The sequence below is a fragment of the Astatotilapia calliptera genome, chromosome 2 (genome assembly GCF_900246225.1).
Source record: "Astatotilapia calliptera chromosome 2, fAstCal1.2, whole genome shotgun sequence".
In the NCBI taxonomy this organism is placed as follows: Eukaryota; Metazoa; Chordata; class Actinopteri; order Cichliformes; family Cichlidae; genus Astatotilapia; species Astatotilapia calliptera.
The window spans coordinates 4,328,073-4,343,716 of NC_039303.1; the positions used below are offsets into that span (position 1 = coordinate 4,328,073).

General features: G+C 39.6%; 1 protein-coding gene across 2 annotated transcripts in view; it reads right to left on the bottom strand.

Moving 5' to 3' along the window:
- slit3 (slit homolog 3 (Drosophila)) overlaps positions 1-15,644 on the bottom strand; it is a 244,250-nt gene that overhangs the window by 212,334 nt on the left and 16,272 nt on the right. Inside the window, exons 1-3 of one of the 2 annotated variants that reach the window (XM_026182123.1) lie at positions 11,307-11,601; positions 10,792-10,863; positions 7,285-7,356 (exon numbers count right to left, since the gene is read on the bottom strand). In XM_026182123.1, coding sequence (XP_026037908.1) covers positions 7,285-7,356; positions 10,792-10,863; positions 11,307-11,320 — 158 coding nt within the window. In that variant the 5' untranslated portion in view covers positions 11,321-11,601. Of the gene's footprint in view, positions 1-7,284; positions 7,357-10,791; positions 10,864-11,306; positions 11,602-15,644 lie in introns of those variants that run through there. The other variant, XM_026182115.1, reaches the window with a different exon arrangement.

The following is a 15,644-nucleotide window of genomic DNA, read 5'->3' on the forward strand; positions in this document are numbered from 1 at the left end:
TGGATGCAGTTTTCCACTTTGCCATTTATCTCTCCTTTTGTGCAATAAAAATAAATGTCCATATTTATCCTTTAGTACCCGTCGCTATTTTCCTCCTCTGACACGGGAACTGGAATCAGCTGATTGTAGTGCGAGTGCATGAAGCGGGATCGAGACTAACAAATCCAAGGAACTGGACTACTGGGACCCAGTTTCTACAAGAACCGGTTCTCCATTCCCATCCCTACATGCATATGAATTAACACCTAGACTGTAAACACGAGCTTTACCCTACACGCTGACATATAAGACAAATGAGCTCAACTGAAAATGTAGTATGTGTCTGCATACCATTCCTCTGTAAGAGTAAGGAGGTCAAAGGGAAAACCAGATATCTTTATCCAAGTTTACTAGCTGCTCCACTGTTACATCCCCCATCAAATCATCTTCATTTGCGTAGTGAAATTACTACCACATGCAGTCCCTGTGCTATTTTAGTACAAACATATAAAATCTGTTGCTATGTAAAAACTTAAAGAAAGAAAAAAGTCAACAACCACACAACCTCCCACAAACTTCTCATAGTTTCTGGCCCTGCAGCATGTTAGCTAACTGGCAAGCTGCTGAAGTAGGCAGCTTCAAGGGAAAGGTGTTGCTGCTGTGAACTTTAAGACCGCCTGGATGGTGCATTCTGCCCCACTAAGACACACTCTGGCTTATTTTATTCACACGTCTGCAAAGGAAAATACACATAGGCTTAGACACACACACACTTTATGACTTGGCTTTTCCAGCGCTTTCACAGCAAGAGAAGCAAACTTAAACACTTTATGCATTTGAACTGCATGTTTAAGAATTGGTGTCAGAGACTTTATATGAATATAAACACTTGTACAATGGAGTGAAATATTATGAACAAAAAAATGAATTTGGAGATCAAAATCATTCTTCTGTTTTTATTTTTTTAAGTAGTTTTTGTTCAATTTAGGAAAAGTTTAGAAATACAAACAATATAAAGTTGTTCATATGTTCATTCTCTATGTAGGAAATCCTGAAGACTGACGGTTCTCAACATAAGGTAGCAGGAGCACGAAGATGAAACAAAGATTAAACACATACAAGAAATGACAGACCCAGCCATGTGTATGAGTACGTGCACCAGAAATGGTGAACCAAAAACTAAAATATAATTTCCTGCTGAGATTTTATTTAAAGCAGTTTGCTACAATAAGCCAACAGTAACACAACCACTTACTTAGCTACATGCAAACACGCCCAGTGCAACAAATTAGAAAGTATTGTTAACAGAGAAAGGATGAAAGAATTATCAGAAATTCTCCTCATGTAACCAAATCTCCCAAATTATCGCACTATCATCCCCCCTCTCTCCCTCACTCTCTCATGCTTTCCCTATCTCTCTCTCTCTTTCGGTTTTCAATATCACAGCAGTGTGTATTTATCTAAATATGTCTTGGGACAAAATCGCACTGCCGTCTGGGCTGCGGGAAACACACACACACACAAGCCACTAAAAGCAGACCTATTTTAGAAGAGCTCTGGTCAGGTTCCCTCAGTAAAAGCCTTTCCTTCCCTGAATACCAGTGAATACCAGCATGAGCCCAGTGGTGCAGCTCTTTCTTGGGGCCTATGAGCCTCCAGGTGCTGCTTTATCCAAGAACATCCTTTGCTTTTTTGCTTTTGTGCCAATTGCTTCAAAAGGATTTCATCAAAATATAAAGGTAGACTGATATACATGTTAGAAATGCACATGCATTTTGCTGGTGAATAGTGCCCTTGGTGCTGTGTACAAGGTCCTACAAGCTTTGTGGTCCAGCTACACACCGCAGTTTGTACATCTGGGTCATGTTTAATTATTAGGAAGTTCTGTCATGGGTCTGTGGTTCAGTATAAAGTCTGACACACACAGAATGACCAGAGTGCATACTTCTACGTCCAGCGCTTGTACTTCTAAATCAGCAGGAGAGGTGGCGTGAGAGAGATGTATTTATGTGTGCGTCTATGTGTTTATATATCTGAGACTTATTTGTTTCTCACCAGCACACAGTGGCGTGAAAACCAAACAAAAGGCCTGGAGCCTAGTGACACCAAAACAATCTTATACTCCCAGAGAGCAAAAGAAACATCAAAGCTGTTTGTTCAGTTTGTGCAGGGCAGTATTTCTAACCCTAACCCTAACAGCAACAGAGCACACAAAAAAAGAAAGAGGAATAAAGTCAATAAGTGAACGAGATAATAACCAAAAAGAGGAGACACATGTAAGTACAGACTGTTTATATTCACCTCTCACCCTTCCAAATCGTTCCAACCAATCACCAGTGAGGCCCAGTCTGTCGTAACCAATCACTGGACACACAAAGTTCATCCACTTCCTGTAACACTAACCTAACATTCCAGCAGGTAAACTATGGCAGTCGCCTCTAAATGGACAATTAGCCAAGATTAAAGGCAGGCTCCTCGTCTTTCTCCATTAACTTAATTAGGAGGAAAAGACATCTCGAATGACCCCCTGATCTTTCCAGCCTTCCCTCCCATTCTCATTCTTCTCTCTCTGCAGCGTCTTTTCCCCTGGCTTAACTCGTATATTGTATTTACAGTAACTGTGGAGAGTTAAGACCACACTTTCACATCTGGGAGAATCACTGAAGCATTTGGAGATAAACTGCTTCACACAAGAGTAACCTAATGGTGCTGAAGAAAATATCTCATTACCATCCAGTCATCAGTGCAGGGATTTAAAGTGGGAACCTTCCATGCCATGATTTGTTGATCATTAGAGTCATCCGGGCGATTTTTCTCTCTTTTAACCTTGCTTCATTGAATTTTACTCTTCCACAGCTCTGGTTTCCCCCCTCTTGTTTAGCTAAACCTTTATAGGTATTTTTGTAATGCAAATTGGTAAACACCCAGTGAACATGTAGGGATGAAGCATTCTGAAGGACAAGTGGATTGGATAAAATTCCTTACCGGCCTCCCTCTGGACATAAACTAAATTTCCTTCTTTCTATTAAGCCTCCAAAAGATCCTTTTAGTCTGAATGTTTGGCTGCTGATATCCTGCTGTAATGCAGTTTATGGGGTGCAGTAAGGAGAATGACGGAGCCCAGCAGCAGTGCTCCGTCAGCAGAGAGCAGAATGAAGCTGCTTAACACTGCAGCTGGGATTTTACTTGGATGTGTAGTGTGTTACTATATTTATCTGTTTTTGTTTAGGTGTATCGTAAACAAATGCAAACAATCTATAACACTGGAATGAAAGATAATCATTACAAGCTTCATGTTGACGCATGCTAACCAACTATAATCTGACAGCTAGATTCTATCCCCAGCTAAACCTTTAGTTTATTTCTTGCTTGATTCATTTTTGTTTTATTGCAGACACAAATTTAATACAATCTTGTCTTTGTAAATTTGCAGTGAACATTCATTTTAAAGCACATCTTTTCTGGTTGCTTATGTGATAAAGTGATGTAATTTATGTACTTTAGCTTTGCCACACTGTGTCCAAAAATACTGTTTAGAAATAGCACAAGCAGAAGAGATTTATAGTCTGCTGACTAACTCTGTAATATCCATTATATGGCAGGAGCTACATTAAAATTTGCAAAGCTTCTACAGTATTTCACAGTCCATAAGTGTTGAAACATGGTCAAAGATCACCTTCAACACTGTGAAATACTCAGCATCTGAAGCTCTAGGGATTTATTCATGAAGAAAACGGGAAATATCTCTTTAGTATAACATTACTCTCATTTTTCATCTTCTGCCTTATGCAAACCAATCAAGCGTAACCTGAGCTGCTTAAATGGCGGGGGGGGTGGGATCCTGTTGCTTCATGAGTAACATGGGCTGTGAGCCAGAGCTAATTCAAGTCCTTTTTATGCGCTAAACAAGCATGCAGCCACACACACAAACTCCCAGAGGAGAAAGCGAAGATAACAGGATGAGGCTCAGTCTGGGTCAGCATTATTAGACAGGAGACCAACAGCCATCAAGTCACTTAACAAAGCAAACCTCCCTGACTCAGTGCAATGTGCATGAGGCACAAAAGCCCTGTAACCAGTAGCTTTCATTTTTCCATTTGAGATATCGTCAATACGTTATATTTCAAACCAAAAATTCATTACACTCTTCGCAAATGTATTTTACTCAGAGCTCGAGCTTACTATGTGCAACCGTGTGTGTCTGTGTGCATGTGCTGTGAGACCGCAGTCTCTGCAAACTGTGGGGGGAAACGACCACAGACTGCACACACTGAAACCCACAGACTCCAGTCCACGATCCATCTCAACCTTCCCATTTATGTTTTCTCTCCCCCCTACCAAGCACCTAGAGGGACCACAGACTCCGCTTCCTTCATCCATCTACAAGAAACCTTTATCTTCCACCAGCATCCCTTCATCCATCCATCTCCCTCCTTTCTCATGACCTCCGTTATATGTGTTGTCCATTAGTCTTTGTCAGGCACTCAGCAACAGCACTTAAGGCTAAATTAGAAAAGTTTCCATTAAGAGACAACCTCTTTGATTCATAGTCCTGCAGGATTAAAGACTAGACTAAAAACTATTATCCAGTCTGATACCTCTTATCCGAACCCCTGCACCCTCCTCAAGAGTGAAACGTCTAACCCATGGCTATTTTCACTTAATGCTAGTCCAGCTCCTTCCAACTCCTCCCTTTTCCAAACCTCAGACCACAGAGCTTTAATAGGAGGGTTAAGAGGTAATTCCTATCACACTGCCATCATTTAATATCTAACCAAGGCTGACAGAGAGGAAGGTTACGAACCCAAACCAGAAAGCCACCAGCAAACCTCCTTGTCTCCTCCTCCTTACTCTCTCTGCAAGTCTCCCACCATCTGACTTTCTCTCTATCCCATAATTCTACCTACATTTCTTCCTCTTTTTGCCCTTCCCTCTTATACACACGCTCTCTTCTACATACCTTGGTGCTTACATTACCACCACTTCCTTAGAAAACACAGCGAGGATGGGAGAAAAAGCACTAAAAAAAAGAGGAAAAGTGGAAAGAAAAAAAGTGCCGGAGGAAACTCCAGACACTGTAATTTAGATTGCGCTGATGGCAAAGTAGGGACATAAAGAACATGAGATTTATAATGTTAAGTTTGGAACACGTTCACCCTTTCCACTCTCCTGAGTTGTCTGAGAGCTCTATAGGGATCCATATTCGACCGGTGATAAATAATAGCTTTCGAGAGCAATTAGGGGTTTTATACAGTTGTAAGCCAGGAGGTGGAGGAAATAAGGCTGTCATTCACAAAGAAGAAGGGAAAAGGGTTGAAAAAAATGCCATGTGAAAATGTGCGTGTGATGGAATATTTGTATTCGTCTCCATTTGCATCTGTCACTGTGTGTGTCCCTGGCGTTTATGAGGACTTTTAACTGTGTGTGATCCTGGAAGCCACAGCTGACGTAGATGACAATTTAGCAGTCTACTCTGCCTCAGCAATATATCACACATCACCACAAAAATATGAAACACAAAATATGTCCGTCCAACAAAATATATCACGGTGAGAAACTAAGGAGGAAAACTGAAACTGACAACATTATAAATCACTTTTATTCTGAAAAAGGTAGTACAGAACAAACGTTCTACTGATAAATAAGCATTGATTTAAGCTGATAGCAGTATATTAATTAATACCTGTGTTAACAGTGGCAGAAGCCTGCAGTGGACAAAAGGCATGATGTACTGTGCACGTAATGTTTATTCCAGTCTTTCAGATTGTAAACAGCAAGTCAATCTCCTTATAAAGCTCAACTTTCAGGAATCCATTTTTGAGTATTAAATAGTTGCTGCCTGTAGGTTGATAGGTTGCTGCAAAAGCTTGTAACATTTCTTTGAGTCACAGCGGTTATGGAAGAAAGGGTTTGAACAGTGGACCAACAAATCAAAATGTCATAAAATGTCCACAGAAACTTTCCTGCAACACAATCCACTTCTCCAGTGCCAGCCCAAAATACTTTCAGCAAAGCTTTGGAAGTATGAGGATGTGAATATATGCACTGGAAAAGTACATTTAATTTATTTTGTGGAAAAAAAAAATCAAATTTTTGACATTTCTTTGGACATGTTGATGTTGTGACACTGGAATGGCTCTGGCTCGCTGCTCAAATCCGCTTTAAGTGTTGCAAACCTAAGCTGACCATAGCTGTCATTCTCCGTGAAGGAGGGAGCTCAAAACCTTTCAATCAACATGTTAGTTCTCGCCAGCGAATTTGTAATTGTGGAGTAACCGGAGTATTCCTTTAATTTCTGCTTTTTGGTCAACCTACACTTCAAAAAGGTGAAAAAACATGGAACAAGAATCTTTTGAACAAGGAACTGTTACAGTAGCTTCCAATGGGTTCTGCCTCATGGAAACATTATAAAAGAGAATGAGAGAAGTGAGAAGATTAATGTCCTAGCGCTGGTATTTGTTATCCTAACACCTCTCACCATAGGCATGCACACACATGCTGAACACACATAAACTTGATATGTTGAAACGCAGCATCGATATGACACATGTAACACAAATAAATATCCAGTAGGGTGTACAAACTTATAGACGCACCCAATAATACTTATACACACAATTAAATTCAGGCATGCACCCACACACACACACACACACACACACACTCTAACTCCAAGTTCTCTTGAAAGAAGCCCAATGTAAACAGCTATAAAGTTTAGAAGGTGTTTCAACCTTCAACCTAAGCTGACTATCCTCTCTGAGGATAAAACAAATAGAGAACCTGACAACCTGAGTGGAAAGAAAGAGCACAGATGGGGAGGCAGCATGGATGCACCAATGGGACTAAAACAAAGAGAGAGAGTATGTCTGGGAATGTGAGATGAAAACGAGAGAGGAGGAGGACAAGTGGGAGGCTTTGCTGCATCAGTATGACCTGCTCTTACACTCTTACACTCTGGGAAAACTCAATATTCCTGAATAAAAATTCCACACGAGTCCAAGCAAAACATTCACTGCAGGCACACTTTCACCTCTTAAAATCAAGCATACTCACACAAACGCACACATCTGACACTCACTGCCTTTTTCAACTCTCGACAGGAGCACAGAGCGGCACTGTGTCACCTGGCGCGAGACCTGAACCCTCAACCAGGATAAAACCTCTGACACCATGGTCGTGTTTTCAAACGGATCACGTAACACATCAAAAGCGGCACAAAAGGGGAAACGGAATGACGGAGGAGAGTCAGAGAGAGATCATGAATGGAGAGAAGATGAAAAAAAAAGAAAATCAAAGTGTACTCACAGTCGTCCTAGTTTGGGATTGGACTGGAAGAGAAGCTCTGGAAGAAACTGGAGCTTGTTTCTGTTCAGACGACTGCAGGGAGAAATAGAAGAAGGAAAATGAAGGAAAACATGTCGTTGGGAAGAGAAAAAGGGCAAAAACATCTTCTAATAAATCAGTCGCATCCGCGCTTTTGTGTTGACTGAACAATCACCACACAGCTGACTGAATGACCTTAAAGGTCAGCAAGTTTAAACTCATGGAAAAGCCTCTGACTTCCTGTGATCATGGCCTAGAGGTTATCACACTATGGTTTGTGTATACAGGACATCAGTTTCTACACTCCTTAAAGTGCATTAGCAATATATCCTCACTGCATATGCTTTAACCTGATAGTGTGAGATGGACCAATTTTGGGCTACAAGCATGTTTTAACATAAAGTTACAAACTTACAGAGGATTTATACCGCTGTGTTAAATCTATGCTAGGTGGGTACGTCAGAACTGCAAACTGCTCTGAAATCCTACAACCCTTTGTGTCCTGCACTATTGTGACTGGCCTGTTCAGTACCGTCAATTCCTCCTGTGCATTTCTGGCTACTTTTTAGCTGCAGTTTTTGAATTTATCAGTAAGAGAAATAACAGTCATTTTCTCAATATAAGGACTCACAGATGTTAGAATATTTCTGGAGTGGGATTGCCAAAACTCATCCATCGGAATGGATGCGAGGGAATGCAAAGAAAATGAGACAAATATGTTTGCCTCTGAAAAAAACAAAAACATGACCGCAACAAAGAGTGGGGAGGCAAGAGGGGAAAGAAATCCTAGCATTTTATTCATTTTTATCGTGTCTGGCACCTCATATTAAACACCGGGATGCAACCACAAGGTAATTAAAACGCTATACATATTTGTTTAAAATATAATAAATGTGACCAAAGACTTGAACATGTGCATTTACACAGAAACATTTACCTCCACAGAGAGTTATGACCCCGGGAAAAGTAATAACAAGTAATAAAAACAAGTTAAAGGCACCCACATAATTATGACAATCTATAAGTGTTGCTCTCGCATACAGAATGTTTTTACATTCCAATTTTAACCACATCGTTGCTCATATGTTTGATTATTGCCACCTGTGGATGGTTTTATATTCTCGGCAATCTTTTGCAAAACTCTCTGATGCGTCTTCTCAACTATTGTGGGATGAAAATCTTTTTAGTCACACTTTATATGCAAAATAGCATTCCTTATCTTAGTATTTTCATTGGAAAATTAGATAAACACATGACTTTAAATTACAAAGGCCAAAAAGAAAAGAGTGGAAAAATTCAGGTTGATGAACAGAAAGACAGCAGCAGAACGAGGCGTTTTAGGATAAAAGATGTTTCCTTGTGTATGCATGTGTGCAACGAAAGGTGGGGTTGGCTAAAGTAGAGATAACGAAGACAGTGAAAGCTGAGGGAGTGAAAGTGTTATCAGGCTACCAAAGCATTACACTGAGAAACGAGGCGTGGAAGGGAAAGGGGAAAGAAAAGAAGGGTGGAGGGTCGCAGGGTCACAAAGTAGGATCTGTGCTGGAGAAGACACAGACACCAACCTTTTAACCCTGTGATAATGATAATAAGATAGTGGCTTTCACTCCTGTGTACACCAATGGAAAGAATAATTGAGATGCACACCACCTGAAATAAATAAGGGAGAAAATACCTGCTAGTATGTGAGTACAGCACAGCTACTATTACAGCTACGAGTCATTAAAGGACATTTGCTCAGAGCACAGATATAGTTTCAAGAGAATAATTCTTTGTGTATTTTTAAGCATTAATGATGAGGTTTTCTTCCTACTTAGAACCTTTGAAATGACACCAAACCACATGTCTGTGGCATTCATATTTTGGCAAATTATTCCTATTACTCAGAATCACAGAAAAAATGAAAGAGTTTGGAGACTAAACCTTACTAATCATAATGAGCAGGGCTTTATTCTCAAATAAAGAACAAAAGAAATAATTTGAAAAGACACCTCTTAACAAATGCCGTTTATTTTGCAAAATATCCTTCATTTATAACTGAGTAAAGCACAAATGGCTATGAATTCTGGCATTTCAGACTTTCTGAATGCTCTGACCCAAGGGGATGACAAAATAAGCCCCATGTTTTTCACATTGTGACTCCATAAATCACATGGACTCAGCGTCAGGGCCTCTCACCCCTGACCTTTCACCCTGGCAGACACAACATCAGAGACCCTGTCAAGAAAGCATTTTAAAAACCATTTTACTATCAGTAAAGTAAAAAATGCAGGCTCTTGTTATTACCGTTAATCTACTGCAGCAGTTTTTCCCCTCTTTAGAAAGATTCATTTTGGAGAACAAATGTCATCCTCAAACAAGCATAGATATTTAATTTCTGATTTATTAAATGGGCTAAAATGGCATAAGAACATTTGTTGAAATGTCTCGAATAACTGAAATGCTGTCTATGTGAGTTCTGGCAAACAACTGTTAAGACTCCCAACATCCTCCCTCCCCCTCTTCTGTAACCTCTCACCCTTCCTGACACACTGCATTAAAGAGCCTTTTAACATTAAAGTGGGCAGTGACCTTCTGCTTTCACATCATATGTGTGATCTCCATTTAGAGGGAAGATATACACGTCTCTGTCGCTCAGCATATCTGGATTTTAGGAGAGCTCTGCTGACAGCCGCAGTGATCTAATGGTTTTATCTCTCTTCTCCACTCTGCAGCATGTATACCGAAAAATACCATCCATGTGTGAAGTAAATTCCTTCCCATTCTTACTCTCATGAATGATTTTACAACAGACACACATTTGTTAATCAAAATAAATAATGTTGTGGCATTCTTTTTCAGACTGCAAAAGCAATTTGAAAGAAGATAATGACAAATTTACAGTGTTCAGATAAAATTGCATCAATGGTGAAATAAATTGAATGAAGAAATATTCAGCTTATGAATTCAACATTCATTACAAAGCCCGTTCTTGGGTTTAGAAATGCTGTACACAATATTTTTTTATGAGGATGCCACTCCTAAAAAACCTCTAACACTCACATTGTGTCATTCGGTCTTTGTCTCACATAAAGGAATCCTCTTTCTGGAACCTGTCTTCCCATCATCACTCTAACCAGGACTCATAAACATGCAGGTGTGTATGTGTGGGAAGTGTTGTGTTGTACACTAACACCCTGATTCTGTTTCCTAAAGCCTTGGTGTGAGTTGACAGATACACACATTCCTAGGTAGTGTGTGAAGTGGACTTGGATATCAATCAGTTGAAATCTCTGTCAGTGAATATGCTGCACAGAACAGCAAGTAAGGAGCAGAAAATCAAAGGTGTGTACAATTTTGTCAAAGTGGAAAAACAGCAAAAAAGTTTTGTGACAGATCACATTATTATTATGGAGCTCTTTGCATGCATAAAAGACCTATTTCACCTCACAGTATGGTACCTCTTTTCACATATGCACTATAGGAAGCTGTGTATAATGGCATACTTACAGTCTCTCAAGCAGTCTTAGGTCTTGAAAGGCTCCTCTCTCGATAACAGTGATTTGGTTGTCCTCAAGATGACTGTGGTGACAGGCAATGAAACAGAAAGAAAATATGTTGTAGTTATTTTTGTAACTTTAAAAATGCAAAAGCAAGACACGCAAATATACTCTGTGACTCTTTGTGATCACGACAAGGCAGGAAAAGTCCCAAGTGCCGATCTTTACGTCAGTAACTTTACACAGTTTCATTCGGTCTGTCTTCAAAATGATTCAATTTAAATATCAAATTGTGAGGCACTCGTGGAATTGGGAATGTCCATCTCCAGCCAGAAACAGCAGATAAATGTGTTTTTCTGGCCAGTGCAAACAACTCGAGAGACACTTGCACTTTTAAAAAAGCGGTTACATAAACAAGCAATCAGTGCACTGAACACATGAATCTGGCACCAAACAAACATTTTGTGACACAAAGTATTTCACAAATGTTACAACCTACCACTCCAAAAGAAACAATTAACAAACCATCTCTTTCTCATTCTTCCGTTGATATCTTCTCCATTTCGCTTCAGTCATTTCTGCGGTGCTCTCAGTGTAACCCATATCTCCCCTTCATTGCTTTCTCAGTGTTGTCATGTTTTGGGGGCAAACTAAGGTTTTCCAGATGGGATAGAGAAATGGAGAGAAAACATCTCAACTGATATGTGTGTTTATATTTTCTGTCTGAGGATGTTAGGAGTGACATGTCCTGAGAGGAAGACAGGGAGGAAGAAGCTGAAGGGGGGAAAAAAGTGGATGATGTGAGGAAGAAAAGAAAACATTGAAAAGCAAAGGTGGAGAAAAGTGAAAGGAAGATACAAGCCAGATATAAACAGCAAGATGCAGAATGACAAGCTGGATCAAGTGAGAGACAACCAAAGACAAAAGAAGTCATCTCAAAAAGAGTCCTGTCTGGCCTAACATGTGGACTTTGAATTGTTTTGGCACGCCTCTTCTTTAAATATTCTTTCAAACAAAACGTTTACATATCCAGGCATTAATCCATGGCCTGTCATACTGACTCTACACAGAGACACACAGATATGTTGGACTTGGATGAAAGATAACAAGCTCAGAAAAACGCGCTCGCACATTCATATATATAAAGTATGTAAACATATAAATAAAAAAGTCAGAGCATCTTGAAACACTTTCAAAGAACTGGCGCACCGAGTGATGGTAATTGGCTTATTCTCACAATATTGTTCATTTTGTATAACGAAACATTTTCCAGGAAAAATAACTCTTGATTACAGGGAGCATTTTTTGCTTTATAAAAATGTTTTTCAAAAAAATCATCAGTAATATTTGCTGTTAACTGAAATAAATAAGAAATAGCTCCAGCTTTTGAGCATTCTGAATCAGTTTCTAAACAGAAACACCCCAAACACATACGATAAGGTATGTGTGGAATCGTTTAACGCAGGTAGGGAGTTATGCACTGGTAGCAAGAATTCCCAAACACACACATAAGCATGTGCACATTTCTGACTCCGGCATCAATCATAATTTACAATCAAGCCAAGATTAATCCAGCATGTTCATTCCAGCATAGCAGCGTTTGTTTTTTTTTTTGTTCCTGTCCTTATAGAAAAGCATTTCCTGTGTACTCCAGGGAAAGCTAAATCAAGGCATAACTCTGAATAACTATCAAAGTTTATTTGTCCAAATGAGAGATCAACCGCACGCTGATTTATTGAATGAAGTTTAGAAAGGCTGTGGATGTTAAGCCAAACACATGGTGCGGGGAGTCAATGCTGGCATATCGCTCAGATGAGGTATTGTTTTTATATTGGTCTGTATCAAGCATTAGTCATCCACAGAGACATTGGAGAAAGATGGGGGGGGAAAGAGAGCAAACAAGAATTGAATTCATGTGTGTGGGGACTGGAGTGTCTAATAACTCTAACTTCAGTCAACGGTTATAAAAAGAACAATGATGTCACGCTACCTTACAGCAAACTGCGAGAACTCGGCCTCTGAAGGAAATAAGGAAATACTTCAGGGGATATTAACTTCACTTATTATTTACACACACAATGGGTGAAACCGCACTGAATTTCCCCGGCCAAGCGTTCAATATCAAGTACAAGTTTTCACCTACATCTAAATTTGTTTGGAATTACTCAATTTCGCCACAATCTGGAAGAAATCTTGCAAAGTGAGGTTGCCAAAGATATTAGGCTAAGTGTTGTTCACGTAGCGTGCATGCAGAGGCAAGCTGTGTTGTGCAAATTTAAAGAATATCCAAACCCCTGAATCAAATTCGATGTTTTCGCCTGAACAGAAAACAGCTCGCCGTGTGATCGATTGATTTGGAAGGTTTGAAGCGTCACAAATCAGTCTAATTACGAGATTTTCATTTTACGCACCCCGTGGTCTTTGGTGGTGCAAATGCAAAACCAGATCGCTTAGCTGTTTGGATGTTTTTAAACAGAAGTGAGATTACATGAGGGCAGACAAGTCATTCTGCAGGACAAATTATCAGTAATTACAGCTCAGATGTAAGCAGGGGTATTTAGGAGTTATACTGTTTTTTTCTGTAACCTAGCCTGGGAAAAATGTTAGCGGCTTTAAACAAGTTCTCCCATAGGAGGCACATATGGCTGAAATGACTGGACTCTCAGAACTAGGCACTTATGTTTGTCTATGAGAGAGAATGAATGAGATAGAGTTCTGGTATATAACAGCGTTACCTATTAAAGCAAAGATAAGACAATTTTTGGTGACCATGTGTGCTGTAGGATCCAAAATACTAGAATATGTATGTCTCTGAAAGTGCGCTTTCTCCCGACCATCTCCTCTTTCCCACGCCGTCTCCTCCCAATTTCTTTCAGAGATTTAGAGAAGAGAAATGTCACAGCAGTTTATCACAAACCACATGAAACGACTTGCTGGCTTGCCACACTCAGCTCACACACATATACACTGCCTTTTTCTGTGGGTCCTTCTCACAGTGTTTCATGCATGCAGAATGCAAACACTTACATTTTTAATTTTTCTGTTTTTTACCTAAAAAACTCAAGCACAGATGAATCCTGACCCAGTGACTGACATACGTTCCAAACTCCACTTTGGTCCTATATTTAGGAATATGAATAAACAGATGCCAATACAAGCGCAAACACTCACATGTAGCAACTCGTTTCCATTCCTTAGCGGATTTGTACTGGGAGTGTATTTTTATCTGCTGGTTTGGTTAAAACAGAGTGTGGAGGGAAGCTGCATGCAGCCAGCGGTGATTATAGTTATTAAAGTTCTCACATACACACTGATTTTAGTCGCTTATGGAAAAGGAGTGAGGGAGCCCTTGAACTTAATTAGGACAGCTGAGAGAACGTGAGCAGTCAATCTCAACTAAGTGTAGTTATTCAGATATGATAAGCCAGAAAGGTAAAAAAATACAATATATACACTTTATACTTTAAAGATTTTCATACGTTTCCCAACAAGGACCTGCTCAGTGTTTGGTAATTGTAATGGTGGCCAGAGTGATTTAGCTCCCTTTTTCCTGCCCCAGAAACAAGATCATTTCTGAACAGATAAAATATCAGAACGGTTGAAATCTCCAGTGATGCACATGAAATTGGTTCAGGCTGCACACCCCTAATGCTCTACAGGCAATCTTGTTTTTAGTCAGTGTGTACATAACAAAAAACTTCTGTTACATATGAGTGAGTATTGTTTTAAGACCAGCAGTATTTCTGAAGCACTTTTTGTGCTTCAGTTTAATAGATATGATTCAAATTCGCCTGTTTGCACATCTCTAAGCAATCATGCTACTGCTTTGAAATTTCAGCTTTGGTTTTCCCAGAATTGCAAAAGTCAGCGTTCCCCAGCATTATTCAGAAAGACTTGAGAGTCTAATTTGAAATCTCTCTTTTTTTCATAGGAACAGTGACTAACTCTTTCAGTATGAGTTGCTTTACTTAGTTTCCCATCGTCGTATCCGTACCAGGTCAACATCTCGCTGTTGTGCTGCTTGTATAGTAAATGGAAGTCGTGCTGCTTGTTGCTGGCATGTCAGCTCACCATTACTCTATTATTTAACCTTGTAAATATCCAGTAATTGCAAAATCCAACTCCTTGGATAGTACACTTGCATGCTCTCTTGTTCTAAATGCCCTCATTAGGATGGGAAACTTTATTTTATAGAGACTTGTTTCCCCCTATAGCCATATACGGGCCCATTAGGTAAATATACCATTTGCTTAATTGCTACAGCATGGAACTTTTTTGTTAATGGGATTCCTTGTAAAGAAACAAATACACGTCACAATTAGGTATTAAAGAGAGGACAGATTAAAAGACCTGATGGTACTGTATCTGGTAGATTCAGCTTAATATTAGCCAACTTAGTACCTAAGAAGGAAAAAGTAAAGTGACTTAATGATGGCAACTATCTGGAAGTGCTGGTTCCTCGCATGCAGCACATATGAGGAGATAGTCAGCTTCAGAGGATTCTGCTAGAAAAATTTAGGTTAGTTTAAGCAAGCAGCTGCCTGGGTAGAGTATACAGAAGTCAGGATGCATAATTCCCAGTGGCCCGCTCTAAGTTCACTAGACAATTACCTGCTCTGTTCTCGCATGGGTGCAATCAGACATTATACAGACTGTGTACAAAGGCACTGTTTAATGTGTAATCAGACATTTGTATTCTCACATACAGCTCAAAGAAGCAACATCAAGAAGATTTCAGCAGATAACTGCAATCTGAATTATACATTTTCATACATCCTGACTGATTTAAAATAAGTTAAAGTCCTCAAATAAACTGGAGGGAATGTGAGCAAAGCCTAATGTTTTACTGACTAAAAATTTGAT